Source organism: Genypterus blacodes, unplaced genomic scaffold, assembly GCF_046128005.1.
Source record: "Genypterus blacodes isolate CSIRO-AG114 ecotype Tasmania unplaced genomic scaffold, CSIRO-AGI_Gbla_v1 ptg000154l_1, whole genome shotgun sequence".
NCBI lineage: Eukaryota > Metazoa > Chordata > Actinopteri > Ophidiiformes > Ophidiidae > Genypterus > Genypterus blacodes.
The window spans coordinates 2,526,326-2,542,728 of NW_027466956.1; the positions used below are offsets into that span (position 1 = coordinate 2,526,326).

Consider the following 16,403-nt stretch of genomic DNA (forward strand, 5'->3'; position numbering starts at 1 on the left):
TTCAGGTCTAGAACCACAGGAGCCAGAAATAGCTGTCGTCGACTCGCTGCCTCTCAGCTGACAGCGTGTTACATGTGGTTAAACTCAGTCGAGCAGCAGCCAGCCCTCTAAATCATAACTCTAACTGGGAAGAAAACAATACCAGTGGTCATATGTCAAAAGTTGAATCTGTGTTTATTCTTCAATGCACTGTCCATGGATTACCAGTCATTAAAAGAGCTTGGACAGGACTTTGACCTCTTAAACTCTGCTGGACCAGCGATGGATTCAACACACATGCTGAGTAGAAGAGGATTGTTTACACCCACAAAACATAATTTAAAAGATACAATCGGTGATCCAAATCTAATTAATTTCCACCTGTTATCTAGACAGCCCCACTTCTAGCCACATCCTACCAATCGACAAATCCTAAAGTATTCCCAGGTCAAGTGGATAATATAATCCCTCCAGCATTAATCTGGGTCTGCCCCGCCTCCTGCAAATTGCATGTGCCAAGAACACATATTCAGGAAGGCATCTTGATAAGATGCCTGAATCGCCTCAAGTGGTTCCATTCAACAAAAAGGGCCGGCAGTTCTACTCCCTCCTGAAGTCACAAGTTCTTAAAACCCCATAAAAACACAAATGAAGTTAAAGGCACTGGTGGCTCTGAGACATATTCCACAACACCTGTGACTGCTGAGTTTTGCTGGGTGTAAAAGGAATCTTAAACCGGTTAAGCTAGACTCTGGAGCTATTCTTTATTGCATGTCAAACAACAGTCTGCTCATCAGTGGCAGCAATGTTTACACAGCAGAACAAGTGGTGTTTGATCCTACGACACACACACACACACACACACACACACACACACACACACACACACACACACACACACACACACACACACACACACACACACACACACACACACACACACACACACACACACACACACACACACACACACACACACACAATTGCAACAATAATTATTTCAAATTAAGACAAACTCAAGATAATTAGAACAAAGAAGTGAAATTATTATTAAGTATTCAGACCCAACTCTTCTGGAGCAATAGTTCCAACATCTATCTGGTATCTAGTATTTCCCCCTGTAGATCATTTAGTTTGGGCAAATGTAAACATCACCATCGCACTGGGATTCGGAGGAAATCAACTGGTCCACAGAGCCGTTTGTTTGCAGTAAGGATGCAACTGACTCAAGGTGTGGTGGCAATTTCTTCATCAACTTGCAATTGACTTGACAATTGTGTTTCAGAAAAACATTGTTCTGCCCAATATCATCCTGAGAGGCAAACCAGGATGACCCCAGCCTCTTTACTATGAAGAAAAGAAACACACACACACACACACACACACCGACACACACACACACACACACACACACACACACACACACACACACACACATCTTAAAGCTCTACCAAGCAAAGAGTCAACAACAGTCGATGTGGACTAGCTAATCCTCTGCTCATGATTCATCAAAAAGGATCACACTGAATGCCTTGAAGTTGTAAATGCAAAGAACCATCTAGTAGATTTTACACTTTATACAACAGCAGGCTGCAACAAAGGGAGGAAAACAGCTAGTCAGTTGGTAAATCCAAACATACAAATGAAGCTGTTTCGCAGCACTTCCAAATCTCTAATACACCGATGTCAGATGTTGGTTGTGCACACTCGCACACACAAACACACAACATTGGGATTATTCCCAAATTTGGTTGTCAGCCACCAAAATGCTGGTGTAGATCTAGTTGAACATGAAATCCTATCCAGGGGAGTGAAGGTTAGGCAGTGAATGCATCTGAAGGCTTTTTCTTTTTAACTTCAATTTAGCCTCAGTCGGTCCAATTACATCTCAAATACAAACATCAAGACCTAGATACCTAATGAAGAGCCATACTTGAACTGAGGCTATTTATATTGTTGAACGACAGCATGATACGTTAAAATTGCCCGTCAGAGCCAAAATCCAACACATAAACAAAAATATGACATTGTTAGAAATTCTGAAGAATCCGATGGAAAACATTTGAGTTCTCTGTAAATATATTTAGTGATGCTTCTGTGAAGTTCCACTTAGAGTAAGGGACCATGTATAAATACATAATGCCATTAAGTAATAAAATCTAAAGCGTGTTTAAATATTTCATGCAAACGGTCACAAGGAAGAGGGACATTCTTGTTAGCGGCTTGTGTGTCTATAAATGTGCAGAGGCATTAGCGCTGAGTTGGGGATTTGATATTTCATTGTTGACATCCAAGCTGAGGGATTACACTGTGTGAAACAACTTGGCCAAAAATGTCCACCAATCATTGTACAGATATATCTGTCAGAACTATGACATCACAGAGCAATCTCTCTAGCTGTGGGAGAGGCTTCTCTTACAACAGCTTGGCAAGAGTCCAGCCACATACCCGGCAAGAACTGGGACCCAGCGTCACCGGTTGCAGCCACACATGTACAAACGTGTACTAAATTGTACTTGTAACATTTTAAGCTTTTATTTATCCAGGGGAAGTCTAGTGAGCATGTCTGTTCATGTGGTAGCCTTCTGGTGTTCCGCCACTTGAGCATCTTCAGTGGAGGACAGTGCTTTGCTCAAGGACACGACACCAGACATATGTAGGGGAGGGAGAGGGTTTTGCATTCACCAGCAAGATTTTGGACTTTCATGAAGGATTCAAGCAGCAAGTAACACATGTGAAATGGGTGCACTTCTATACTGAACCTAAAGACAAACAGCAAGTTTACTTGCTTTGTTCTCAGCCAGAGCAACAGAAGTTAGTAATAGTCATAATAATATACAGTATCTAGTAAAAGTGCCAGCCACCGTGACTTGGTCAGTATCATGCTAGAGAGGAAGGGGGAGAATGTGAGACTAAACTGCCTACTAAAACACCCAACCCTTCTCCCTCACTCAATTACTGATTTGGAAAGAGCCGAAAGACAAACAAACTGCTTTTACCGAACCAAATCCAACAGAGGGCTGAATCACATTAAGCACCAAAGCAGAAGAAACTAAAAAGAAGAGAGTGGGCCCCATGGACACTCACCTGTATAAATATGATAACTGGCTGAGCCAAAGCTGTGTTTTCAAGGCCCCTAAATAAGAGTTTTTGGAAAATGCTCTCCCGACAAAATCTAAAGACACCACCACCAATTGTTTTAGTGTGGACAGGGAAGCTGGAGCATTTCAAAACTGCCGTCACTGCTGTGATTCAAGTCAGCAGTGACAGATGAGCGTGTCGGGGCTGCTCTCTTGACTCTGTAATTTGATTGGTTGTTGGCATTAAATGTAGCTCTACGTAATACACAAGCATCTATCTAGCATCCATCGTGGCCATCCAGATATTGATTTTATGCCTTAAGTATTCAATAAAATCCACACAAGTGTGGATGTAGCCCGAGATAGAGAAAGAGGGAAAATGGATGACTCACCAGTGCGCTCAATGTACTCCACACATTTCTCTACGAAGACTGGAATGGGTCGCTCAGGGGTCACCAAATTCTGCAGGGGAATACCAAAGTAGCAGCTCTCCCAGGTTCTCCGTGTGGGAGGGTATAGAGGCTTTGGGGGTTTGGGAGGTTTGTGCTATGGAGTGAATGGAGAGAAATATATTAAGGAGAGAGAAACATTGAGGAATGGGGGGTAGAGGAGAAGAGAAGAGAAGAGAAGAGAAGAGAAGAGAAGAGAAGAGAAGAGAAGAGAAGAGAAGAGAAGAGAAGAGAAGAGAAGAGAAGAGAAGGTACATGAGGTGATTGAAATTGGGAGAGAGGGATGAGCCGACAGATGTAAGTAGCTCACCAGAGAAGAGCATAAGGTCAGAGATACAAACAAATGGGGAAGTGGAAGAGAGGAAGAGAAAGAAAATGGAATTTACAGACAGAGGGAGAGCACAGACAGAGGACAGAAGAAAGAGAGAAGGAGGGTGTTTGGGGAATAAATCACTCAGAAAGTAAGTGGGATGATCGAGAGAAAGAGAAAGTGGGACGAAAAGCAATAGAGACGGACACGGAGGAGGCCGAGAGGAAAGAACACAACACAGACAATGCAGTTATCTAAGACCGAAGCAAGAACAAAACAAACAAGGTGCTGAGATGGCTTTGATTTCCCACAACCCTCCTCTCTTCAAAGTGTTGTCATGCGTACAGATGTTCTGGCTCTTCTAATTAGCCCGGACGACGACTTAACACCTTTCACTTTGTAGCTTCTGGATTTTCCTCTCTGATTATCAAAGACAGTTTGGATGTTTCAACAATGCCTCGCATTTATAAGCAATAGAGTCATCATGTAGAGCTGACGGGCATTTATCTACTGATTTGCACATTGTTATCTAATTGGTGCCGGTGTGCCTGCTAACATGCGTGTGTGTATTTGCCAATTGTCTGTTTTAAACTGGGGCTGCTGCAGAAAACAAAACATTATACTGCAATTATTTTGCTGAACACTGCAATTGTGACCTAAATTACAGTACAGTACTAAACCTTTTTGATCTAGAACAGATGTTGCTGTTCAAGTTTTACAGTATTTAAAAGCATAATACAAGTTTGTTTTAGAGGCTCAGTCCATCATAAAAGTAAACAAAATGGCACAACCGCCACCATAATTCAAACCATAGTAATGGAGCCTGCTATTACTCTTAAACTGACTGACTGGTCATCGTTTGACAACAAATAAATCTAGGCTTCTCTAGTATCTTTCAGACTGTGGTGCCTTTGCTCACATTTGTTCTGTCTTAGTTTCTCTAACACGCAATCGGGAAAACTGCACTATGCAATGCATGTGATCTAATTAAACAGTCATCCCAATATTGCACTTTTTTTGTGATTTTTGCCATAGAAATCTGATATTGCAACAGCCCATAAACCCATAAACAACCCATAAATTACAATTTACAGTTTTTATGTACATCAACAAAATTTAAGAGCACTCAGAGAGAGGAGCTCTTTACACCTAGCTACTCTCTTGGTATGTAATATGAAAATAAAGAAACATCCCACTCCTTTACCTTCAACATGTTTCATATTAATTGTTTGTACACATATTTACTTGAACTCAAAGTGAAATGACACTAAACACCTTTTTACGCTTTACGTGGCAATCAACACTGGCAACACATCATCATTTCCACAATAAATATGCGGTAAACTGGAATTTTTTGCAGAAACGCAGAATATTGCGACATTTTGTTAAATTTGCATAAAACCCAGCGATAGTGAAAAGCTGGAAGGACTGACAAAAGGGCAGCAAAATTCAGATTCATGACAGACTAAACTCACCTTCTTTGATTCCTTTGGTGTCTTGGGTGCCTTCTTCTTCTTCATCTTCTTATCATCCTGCTCAGGGTCAGAAGTAATGGCGGGGTTATCTATTCCACCCTTCCAGGGATCAGCAGGTGAGAGCAACGGGTCCTCCTCACTGCCTCGATGGGCCCTTCCCTTTTTCTTTTTCTGTGTGGCAGGGCCCGACTCCTCCCCATCACTGTCAGACTGAAATCGCCTCTGATAGGCCTTTGTCTTGCTGAACAAGATTTTAGAACGATGTTTGTATTTTGACGGACGCCTTCCAGTCAGAGACTTCTGGTCAAAGCCATTCTCCTCCTCTCCTCCATGGAGGCCGTGTAGCCCACCGTAGGAGTTTCTTATTTTGACCAGGTGTCGATGTGTTTCATCAGGTACAGCATATATGTCATCAGTGTTAAAGCCCCTGGACCTAAGGAGCGTATCCACTGGATCTACGTAGTTGTCTGAGGCCTCTACATCGTCGCTGTGCGTCACTGGGCCACGTTGCAACCTGCGGTTGCTTCGCATGCCAGCTTCAATGGTTTTGAGTAGGTTGGGGTCCAGCTTTTTGACACTGGGTTTGGGGAGGACTGGTTTAGGCCGGACAGGTGGAGGCACTTTGTGGTTGCGTTCGTGATCTCCAACAGGTGTGCTGTGGACCGGATACTCATTCCCTTCGAGGTCAATCCGATATTTAGCCCGCTCGCTGGGTGTGGGAAGAAGCTGGACATCATCACCTATAGGACTGTAGGGAGGGGGGGCCTCGTTTTCATCTTCAGAGTCTGGGTAGTAGGGATTGTAGGCTGGGGAATGACTGTGGGGCGAAGTGGGGAAGACATCTTCACTGGCACCTGTTGTGCATTCTCGTGATGAACTGTCAAACAGGAAGGAACTCTCAATGCTTGGCTTCTTTTCTAATACTTCATTGAAGAAGGGTGTGAACACCTCCGTCTGCCGGTGGTACTGTGACAACGAGTACAGTGCTGTAAATTTGGCAGCAATTTCTGTAGCAATGTGTTCACCCTCCGTCATGAGTTCCTTGATGGCATCATTCTCAAAAAAGTCTGCCTGACTGTCTGTGATTGCCACCATCTGGACAGGAATCACATCCTGGACCTCAGCCAAAAATGCCCGCAGGGTCGCCATTGAAGCCTTGCGTTTGGCAGAGTAAACCAAAATGTAGCCGTGCACTAGCTCATCTTTGCGGACACCAATAGCGGAGTGGTAAGACAGAACCGTGACCTGGATTCTCCTCCTGGTGTCCCCTATGATCTTGTCCAGGATAAGTGTGTTGCTCTGGCCTGGTTGTCCTGCACTGCAGCAGTGTGAGTCAAGAAAAGGTGAAAGTATAAGGTCAACACTGAAGGGATCCCAACACATAGCACACATGACTATTCTGAGGTCAGTCTCTGACATGTCTTTGATGGAAGGCAGTGGGGTGAGGACATCAAAGTTATGCTTGAGACCCTCTAGCACTGCTCGGAGACCCTGCTTAATCTGGAACTCAGTGAATTTTCGTGGAAAGGCCCCGGATGGGATGTCGACAAAGGTACACTGCAGCTTGTTAGCAAGCTGCTGGCCCTGGTGCCTTAAGATAGGTATGTTTTTACAAACACTGTCCCTCTGATTAGCCAGCATAAGAATGAATGGCAGTGGTGGAGCATATCTATCCCGCCTACTCTGTGCTATCTCTGCTCTGATCCTCCCTATGCAATCTCCAATGCAGTTTAATGACTCTATGGAGTTGAAAACACAGAAACAGCCATGAGGCTTGAAAGTTGAGACCCATGTGTGACTGAACAGTAGCGTAGAATTGACATCGACAGGGAGAAGTTCAAGTTCATATATTTTACCATCCAGGGTATACTCATCATCTGTGGATTGAGCTCTGATCTCATTGGCAAGTTCCTGTGCGAGTCCCTCCTTCCCCAGGAGGCAAAGGTTGAGTTTATCTATATTGGCACTGTTATAGTAAAGATTAGAGCGCCCATGGTCGAGCTGCACCAGCCTGTTCGCTAGAACCTGCTCCACTTTCATATCCACACAGCTCTGCCCACTGAGGCATGTCTCCTTAGTTGGATGGTAAACAAAACCAATGTGTTTAAGGAGGAGTGACTCTCTATCTGGGGCAAGTTTCTGCAGGGCTCTGTATCTTGGCTCTTCATTTAGCACACTGTGAATTTCGCTCATCTTGTCACAGCTGGGAGTGGCATTCAGATCCAAGTCATAGAACAGCTCAGCATGCTCAAAAAGCATTTCCTGAAACTCCTCTTTGGCCCTTTCAACTATTTCCTGCTGGTGCCTACAATAAACATCCCTCCTATCTGATTCTGTGATGTATTTGTAGGCCTCATCCTCCATGACAAGGCACATGACCTCTTCCCAAGGCTGCCCTGCACTGATGAAATGAACTCTCTCCAGCGTCTTCTTAAACCTCTCTTTCATCTCCGCTCTCCTCTTCTCTGATAATAGGTGCTGGACGTGGTTCTGATAAATTCTTTCACCATCAGGTGTATTAAGAAGGTCAAAGGGCACCCTGCGATCACTGTTGTCAATGTGATCAGACTCATGCCAAGGTGTGTGTTCCAACACCACAAACCAATACTGGAAATCAGGCCGACCCCGGATCAGACTCTGCGCTTCAGGCCAAGTGAGATGTTCAATCTCCTCCAGGTTATTCAGGAGGTTGTTAAGTGTTTTCGGTAGTGTTGTCAAGTACTCTTCCCTCCTCCTCTTGATGTGCTCCTGTTTCAGCTGTGCAATGTGCTTGTTGAACATGTTGCGAGCTTTTCTTGAACCCTCTAAAGTAATGAAATCATCATGGTCAGCCTGGCCTTTGAGAGTATTGATCACTGTTTTCCATGTAGTGTGATAATCTCTCACTGTTTGCTTCATCACTTTCTCAAATCTATCTGTTACTGAGGCAATCAACTGCCGTTGGACCCTATAGGCCTCCAGATACGGCACAGTTTTTGGCTTCCCCCGTGCCTTGTCAAGCTGCTGGATCAGTGCATTGAAGGAGAGCTCAATATTGACATTGGCACGAGCTGAGGTTTCAATAAGCATAAGGTTCTTCTTGCTGGCAACAAAGGCCTGCAGGTCCCTCAGGTGCTGGTCCACACACTCGTCACACTTGGTGGCGGCAATGACCATGGCCTTTTTTGACTTGACGATCTGGGAATAGAGGCTATTGACAAACTTCATCTGGTCATCAAACTTTCTATTGCAGCCTTTGCTGACATCGATGCAAAGCACAAAGCCATCAATATTCAACTTGCCATCAGGCATCTGCTTCTGGTCAAAATCCTGCTCCAAACCCAGCTGGTCCGTGCAGATGTACATAAGCTTCTCTGCTGACTGGAGTTTGGTTGCCGCTGCGCGTTTGGTGTACGGCTGCAAGTTGGTGCTTCGATGGGGAAGAAACGTCTGGTCATCTATGAACTCTGTCTGTTCAATAACTTGTATCTTACAGTCCAACCCATCATCACCTCGATGGGGAACATCACCCCAGTATAGGAAGTGATCATTGTTAACCACACGGCCCCCAAAGTCTATTGTGCTCAGTACAGACGTGTGCTCCACGTAGTAGTTGTCTGCATCAGGACGCACGTACCGGTTGCACAGGCAAGACTTGCCGACACCACAGTTTCCCTTCTCCTTCTCCGTCCCCGAGAGTCCAACCACACTGACAGCAAAAGTAGGGGGGCGAGCATCCTTGTTCTTGGCCATTATGTCCCCCCGCTCATCGCTAACTTGGTAAATTCCAGGAAAGTTCAGGATATCATTCCAGAGCCATTGTTCAATGGTGTGAATGTATTTTCATTCATATATATATATAGATATATATATATATATATCTATATATATATCTCGCTCTTGCTTGTATCTCTCAATTTCTATCCTGGGTCTTCTTTAAGCTGGGATAGGGCAGCTGGCTTCTGTTTTCATCATCTGCCTGGAAGACACAGAATACACAATTACAAAAGATAACAGACACAGACATGTCTCCACTAATTCTTCCTCATTACAGTGCTTCAGTTGCCTTATCACAAAAGCTATTCACTTTTTGTTTCTCTGCATATTCCTCTAAGACATACTGTACATGTTCATGCATGCATGGTGTGGTATTTATTTAAAAAATCACAACACAAAAACTGTTAATCTGGCATTACAGTTATAGGAAAATTATGCAGAACTGCACAATATTACAATACCTGTACAAAACAATATAATCCCTCGTGAATAGTAAAAGCTTATTAAAAGATTTGTAATATACAAATGTGATGGAAAAGCCCATTGCATTCTTCAAGCAAAAAGACATTTGTTATAATACTTTTAAAAATGCAATCTCAAAATGGCAAAATCACACTCACACAAATTACACTCAATATGAGAAAAGGAGACTAATTTAATTGTGAACCATGCTTTGCAATGTCACTTTGAAATACTTGCAGAGACAAAGCATGCTTCAAAACGACAAGATAAAAATGGAATGCAACTCCATCCCTTTAACAGCAACTGACCTATAAATGATTTGCTACCACTATGGTAATGTAATAAAAAAAAAAAAAATAGTCACAAAATAGAGCTACATAATGGCGGCTGAAAGTGTTAGCAAATATAAATAATATCTAAAGATATTAATAATAATAAAACAAGTTGTATAAATTAAAAGCAAGATTCATTCCTACACCTGATCAGTTTTGCAACATAGATGTTGTTTTCTCTGTGACCGTCAAATAAACACTAAACCCAACCATAACCTAACTAGAGAGTGATAACTGATGGTGAGCTGCAGTCGTTGTGTTTTACAGAATGGTGGCAATGAGCCAGTGAATTTTCCTGAGTGAGCTGGAATTGCTTGCTGCAGCACAATGACATGCTGAGCCTGAGAAACTGCACCAGAATATGACTTTGGGCCACTGAGACGGAGCAATGAGGTTTTCCTGAGCTGTTTGTGGGGACCAAGGGTATGATGTCGTTTGTTCAAGGAAATGAGACTTTGGTGTGACCAGTGAGTGACGGCAAATGTTTATGGGACTAATTCAGAAGACAAAAATGCAAAAAATGCACTGACCTAGCTCAATCTATTCAATAAATCAACATGTAAAATACCTCAAAAACATATTCTGACTGAGCAAAGGCATGTGTGTGCAGCTGAAGGGTAAAGGGATAATATACTGCATTCACTCCATTACCACCCGGAAATGTGCGTTCACCAGTCGTTCAATTATGGACTATGGACTTCAAGTGACAATCTACATCATTGACCGATTTCAATCTGTCATCCTTGAAAAGTAAATCTTCCCAGCAACCAAATAAATATCAAACTCATTTTGTATTAAATTGTTTGACGGTCCACAGGGATTCAATTCAAGCTGGAACCAGATGTTGGTGTTAATACTAGTGACTGATTCTCAAAAGGCTATCGATTGTTTTTCTGAGAATTGACTGATTAATCAATGAATCATTTCAGGTCTTTTGAATTGCCAGCTGGACTCCAGAAGACTCAAACCAACATGGCCCAGCCCCCTTTACACACTCAGGTCAGAACATGATATCGAAGAGCAAACCAACGAGTAGACCCATCGGCTTTACAAACTACTACAATAGCCACTGTAATGAATACTGTATGTTCCATACCTGGCGGCAGCAAGCAGCGGTCATCATTACTACAGATTCATGTAGAAGAATATCTAACAATGTGTTTTGCTCAAGCATGTACCCAATCTGTCTTTATCCATCTGAAAATATGGATTGATTAAAAAGGGAATCAACTTGTTCTTGAATTATTAAAAAAAACTAAACTGCTGTCATACAGCCAATGAAAGAATCCTTTATCCAGGCCTTGTAACACATACATTTTGGCATATTTGATATTGATGTTTGGCAGTGCATCTTTCCTACATAAAGGGCCAACATTTATTATCAAATTATTACAACAAATAACCGTTTAATTGTCTGTTCATCTATAGACTAATTGTTTCATCATGACAATCCTCCTGATTCACATCCAAACCACGTTGTAGGTGGTTGTCAAATGAATCCGAAGATCTAGATTTTTCTCGTCTATGAAATCACTCAGCTGTCAACACACAGGGTGAAAAAGGGGGGAAAATACTGTAAGACTAAGGAAGTAAATGCTGACAGACATGAAGTAAATGATTACTGTTGTAATCAGATGAATCCTGTGATGGGATTATTATTATCTAACGCTGAAAGCTGAAAGTAGCCATGTGCATCATTATTAGTCTATTCGCTGTGAGGCCACTGGGAGGATTAAGGTATCACTTGGCAAGCTGATTTTATAGATGACTAAAAGCTGTTAAGCCTTGAAACACAGCCAACATGATGCCAAGGAGATACACAGGCAGCATTTCTAAGTAAAACAGGTTTCAGCAAAATTCAAATGTTTCCATAACTTCTCAGTGGTTTAAAAGTAAAGCAAATGTGACTTTTCAGTAGCAACCCTGAAAAAAACTTCTCTCTTCTCATCTAAATCACAAAGCAACGCCCCAACAGAGAAGAGCATCCCTTCAACTTCAACAGAGAAGAGCGTCCCTTCAACAGAGAAGAGCGTCCCTTCAACTTCAACAGAGAAGAGCATCCCTTCAACTTCAACAGAGAAGAGCGTCCCTTCAACTTCAACAGAGAAGAGCATCCCTTCAACTTCAACAGAGAAGAGCATCCCTTCAACTTCAACAGAGAAGAGCGTCCCTTCAACTTCAACAGAGAAGAGCGTCCCTTCAACTTCAACAGAGAAGAGCATCCCTTCAACTTCAACAGAGAAGAGCATCCCTTCAACTTCAACAGAGAAGAGCATCCCTTCAACTTCAACAGAGAAGAGCATCCCTTCAACTTCAACAGAGAAGAGCGTCCCTTCAACTTCAACAGAGAAGAGCGTCCCTTCAACTTCAACAGAGAAGAGCATCCCTTCAACTTCAACAGAGAAGAGCGTCCCTTCAACTTCAACAGAGAAGAGCGTTCCTTTGGCTTCAACCGTCATCCCTTCAACAAACACAGGTCTCCACTGATTTATCATGTTTTCCCATCAGAAATTATGATCTCAGTTACAGACAACTCCCCTCTCACAGGAAGACATGAATCAAAATATGTGAGTAAAACTGTTTCCAGAGAATACTAGATTTATATAGTTTCCTCTCTGTGTCAGGGCCCTAGCAGTTTACTGATCTTCCAGGATCTCAAATTCCTAAGCTGTTACCTGTCTCTGCCGTTTTCCGCCACAAACACAAAAACTTGCATCATGCAGTTATAAGTTACAGGCAACACGTATCATATGGCTGACTATGGCAGGTAAAAGGACAGATAGATTTGGGGAACATACTTGTGATCTTTTAATATGTAAAACCATTTCCAATTTTGTCATCATGACATGTAAAACTGCTTTACGGAAGGCATATTCCTGTGTTGAGTCTATAATTGGCTTACTTTACTGTATTCCTTAGGACTCTGGGTGTGGTGCAGTAAATGATTTGTATACCACCATGTTACTTGTGTTTGCTGTAGGATATAACCATAAAAAGCGTGGGAAATGAGAATGAGTCCACTCCACCTATAAACTTGACTTTGTCAAAACAAGCCAGTCATTATCTGATAGTTCAAGAAAGTCACAAATTTCAGTTTTGTCTCACCTTCTCATCCATCCTCAGACATTTTAGAAACTTGGTTCTGAGCTATTACCATGATTGAGACAGCCACAATGTTTTGTTTACCAACATGTACTTCTCTGTGCATTAGTCACTCTGCTTGCTTTCATCTCTTGAAGTATTGAGGGCTACGATTAAAATTCCAGTTCTTGCTATTCTGAAATCTAAAAAAAAACACTACTATGAAACCTGTTTTGTTTATATTGTTGTCTATAAGCCATGAGTCATTTTGTTCACACTCAAGCTTTTCTTTACAAATGTATACTTTAATGAACAATTCTAAAATACGTGAAGCTGGGTAACACTGCTGCTGATTTGAAAAAGAACAAAACAAGGGAAAACTTCATCACCCCGATTCAGATTCAGGTCCAGACATGTCATTTGAATGACTTCACCTACCAGATAAGTAGGTGTTGTAAAAACAGTTTATAGGCCGACAGAGAGAACCAACTAGTCAAAACAGAGCTTGTCAGTTCAGACACACCAATATTGTTCAATGAAACAAATACCAGGACACGGTCGGTACACATTCAAACACATAGCTGCTTCGCTGTGTTTTTTACGCACTGCCAAACTGTTCAACACAGTCACCAATCCTCAATGAAAACACACCAGACTTGTGTTGAGCATTTCCCGCTGACTACTATTAAGCTTAACAAAACCTTTACTTCAAATACACTTTATAATGGGCACATACTAGAGAGAAACCGCTATACGATGGTGTTGAACACAGAGTCCTGTCAGTTGATAGTCTTCAGTGCTAGCAGTCTGTGTGGTTTTCATCATGAGTGAGTTTTACGGGCACTAAAACAAAATGATAGCAAGCACTGACAGCAAAACAACAACAGCCAAAAAAGATTTTTCCAAACAAATGGATGTTCAGCCCCTGGTGGCTTGCAGATGTGTTCCTATCAAGTCCCAATAATAAAAATGATTTATTAAAAAATCTCCATAACTGGTACACAAAAATAGAGTAAGAGGATTGCAAAATTAAAGTTTAAAAAAAAGGGTTCGTTAGGGGCAAAAGGTGATGTGTGACCGTGTGAGGAGGGCAGTGAGAAGCTGCAGTGGTGCGAGCAGATGCAAATGCATGCAGAGCCGCAGCAGGACAAACCCACTGCACTGTCTCACTCCACCGCTGACCAACACGGACGAAACAAAGTTAACAAGCAGCTAATGTCAAGCACTGCACACCACCACACCACAGCTGGAACTGTACAGCTGTTTGAACAACGCTTAATACCGGAAATATCCAATCAATTTCCAGTTGACACTCCCGAAGCTCCATTGCTCCATCATCCCAAATGTTAAGTTAGCAGTGGCCGAGCATTGAAACACTCAGTACATACAGACATGAACATTCTGTACTACACATTTAAAGAATACCGACAAGACTAAAACAGCCATTTGAACTCGGAATGGAACGCTGTAGCAGTTACATATAACAGAAATACAAATTTTGCGAAAAGTCACCATATTTCGCGATTTTTCCGCCGTGCTAAATGCTAAGAGAAAGGAGAGCGATCACGCAAAGTAACATCAAAGTGTATTAAAATGTGAGTAACCCGGGAATGACCGCGTAGGAGCGCTTACAATCGTGATTAACGAGTTAGTTGAGCTTGTAAACGATGGAGTTTAATGTTAATGCGTCATTGTGCCATGACGAACAGTTGCCACCGTATTTAGTAGGACAGTTCTTCGTTTCTCCTGGGGAAAACGAAGAGAAGAAGCCCGGCTCGGCCTGGCTTGTCCCGGCCCGGATAATCCCCAAGAAAAGACCCACCTTTCCCTGTACGATTAGCTAACATTACACCGCCTCGGTTAGCCTAGCATGCCGAGAGATAGAGAGAGAATAAGGGGTTGAGCTAGCTGGCTAACATTAGCAACACCTAACCTAGGCTAATGTTGGGAACAATCCTGCATAAAAACACACCCCGGGTTCGTTTCAAATGTAGAATACATGTGTTTACATCCGTTTCGCTTAACCTGGGATAGCGCAATCCAACAGCCATGTTTATCCAAGAGAAGAGAGTGTTAGCAGAGATAAATGAAGTCCCAATCCCAGTCCGAATACATTCCCCTACCCACCTAACATGGTCGCTCCCAGATCCACATACCACGGAAAAGAGGGGAAAGCATTTCCACTTTAAAGAGGCAAAAACTCCTTTTACAATCCACCATCTGCAGCCGGTACAGTCCTCAGGGAAATGCCGGGTGAGATTAAGGAGAAGGTATAGTCCCGGTGTGGTCCGAGGCGCCAGGGAGGGTGTATTTTGGGAGTATATCGGTGTTGTTAGTGTGGTATGCGCTGTAAACTGAAACCTGCTTTTCTCCGCTGCTCCCTCCCCTCACCGTCAGCCAGTAATGGCGTCTCTCTCTCTCTCTCTCTCTCTCTCTCTCTCTCTCTCTCTCTCTCTCTCTCTCTCTCTCTCTCTCTCTCTCTCTCTCTCTCTCTCTCTCTCTCTCTCTCTCTCTCTCTCTCTCTCTCTCTCTCTCTCTCTCTCTGCTAATTTGTGAGACGGAATTAAACATTTATTTTATGTCTTTTTGATATCATATTTTGGTTAAGGTTAAATAATAAATCAATTTCAGGTCCACCATACAATAAAACAATTAATGGAAAAATAAAGGTTGTCATAGTGAAAATAAATTAGGTAATTTATATTTTCTGTAATCCAGTGTTACTATATTTTTATGACCTTGTTTAACTGTATAACTATTTATATGTGGCAAATAATCTTTAAACTAAATTTGACTGATTTAATGTTGGTTTATTGGAATACATGACATAACAACATGTGTATGTAACATGTAAGATGCTAAATGTCTGTTGCCGTGGCAGCAGCAGTTCCTCATTACTGCCTGTCTCTCTGTAAGACTTCTCCTTCATCCTGCCTCTGTCGCTGTCTCCCCTCCTATCATTCTCTTTCTTTTTTCCTGATTCATTTCAATAATCCTAGTTATTGGCATGAAAGTTCGATAAAGTATATTGCCAAAGTGTCTACACACAAATTAAAGTGTGTCTGTGTTTCTTTCGCAGTGTGATGTACTTAAAAAAGGGATGAGCGTTTTTGGGGAATTTGTTGAATTATGTATGTTCCTGGATTGTGCGGATAAAAAACTCCTTTTTTAGGCAAAAAAGGACTAAAGGCAAAAAAGGACTAAACTGCAACATCATTATCATCTTCATCATCACCAATAGCTTGAAAGGACTAAACTGCAACATCATTATCATCTTCATCATCACCAATAGCTTGAGGTAAATGTGAAAAGATTCTTACTGAGACATATCAGTTGCTCAATACAATTTCATTTCATTTGTGTCTGTTGGTTGTTTTGTTTGTTAGCGGTTTTACTAGGATGAATGGATTGATGTTAACGTTGTGATTTTTTTATTTTCACATACTTTTGTTAGTTTCTGTCAATATGAACAATTTGTG

The 16,403-nt window shown here is 42.1% G+C and overlaps 1 protein-coding gene across 2 annotated transcripts in view; it reads right to left on the reverse strand.

Moving 5' to 3' along the window:
* Positions 1–15,327, reverse strand: part of arhgap5 (Rho GTPase activating protein 5) — a 43,417-nt gene extending 28,090 nt beyond the window's left edge. Inside the window, exons 1-3 of one of the 2 annotated variants that reach the window (XM_076166011.1) lie at positions 15,081–15,327; positions 5,294–9,251; positions 3,452–3,605 (exon numbers count right to left, since the gene is read on the reverse strand). In XM_076166011.1, the coding sequence (XP_076022126.1) occupies positions 3,452–3,605; positions 5,294–9,025 (3,886 nt within the window). In that variant the 5' untranslated portion in view covers positions 9,026–9,251; positions 15,081–15,327. Of the gene's footprint in view, positions 1–3,451; positions 3,606–5,293; positions 9,252–15,051 lie in introns of both variants that reach the window. The other variant, XM_076166010.1, reaches the window with a different exon arrangement.
* Between the last annotated feature and the right edge of the window lie 1,076 nt (positions 15,328–16,403).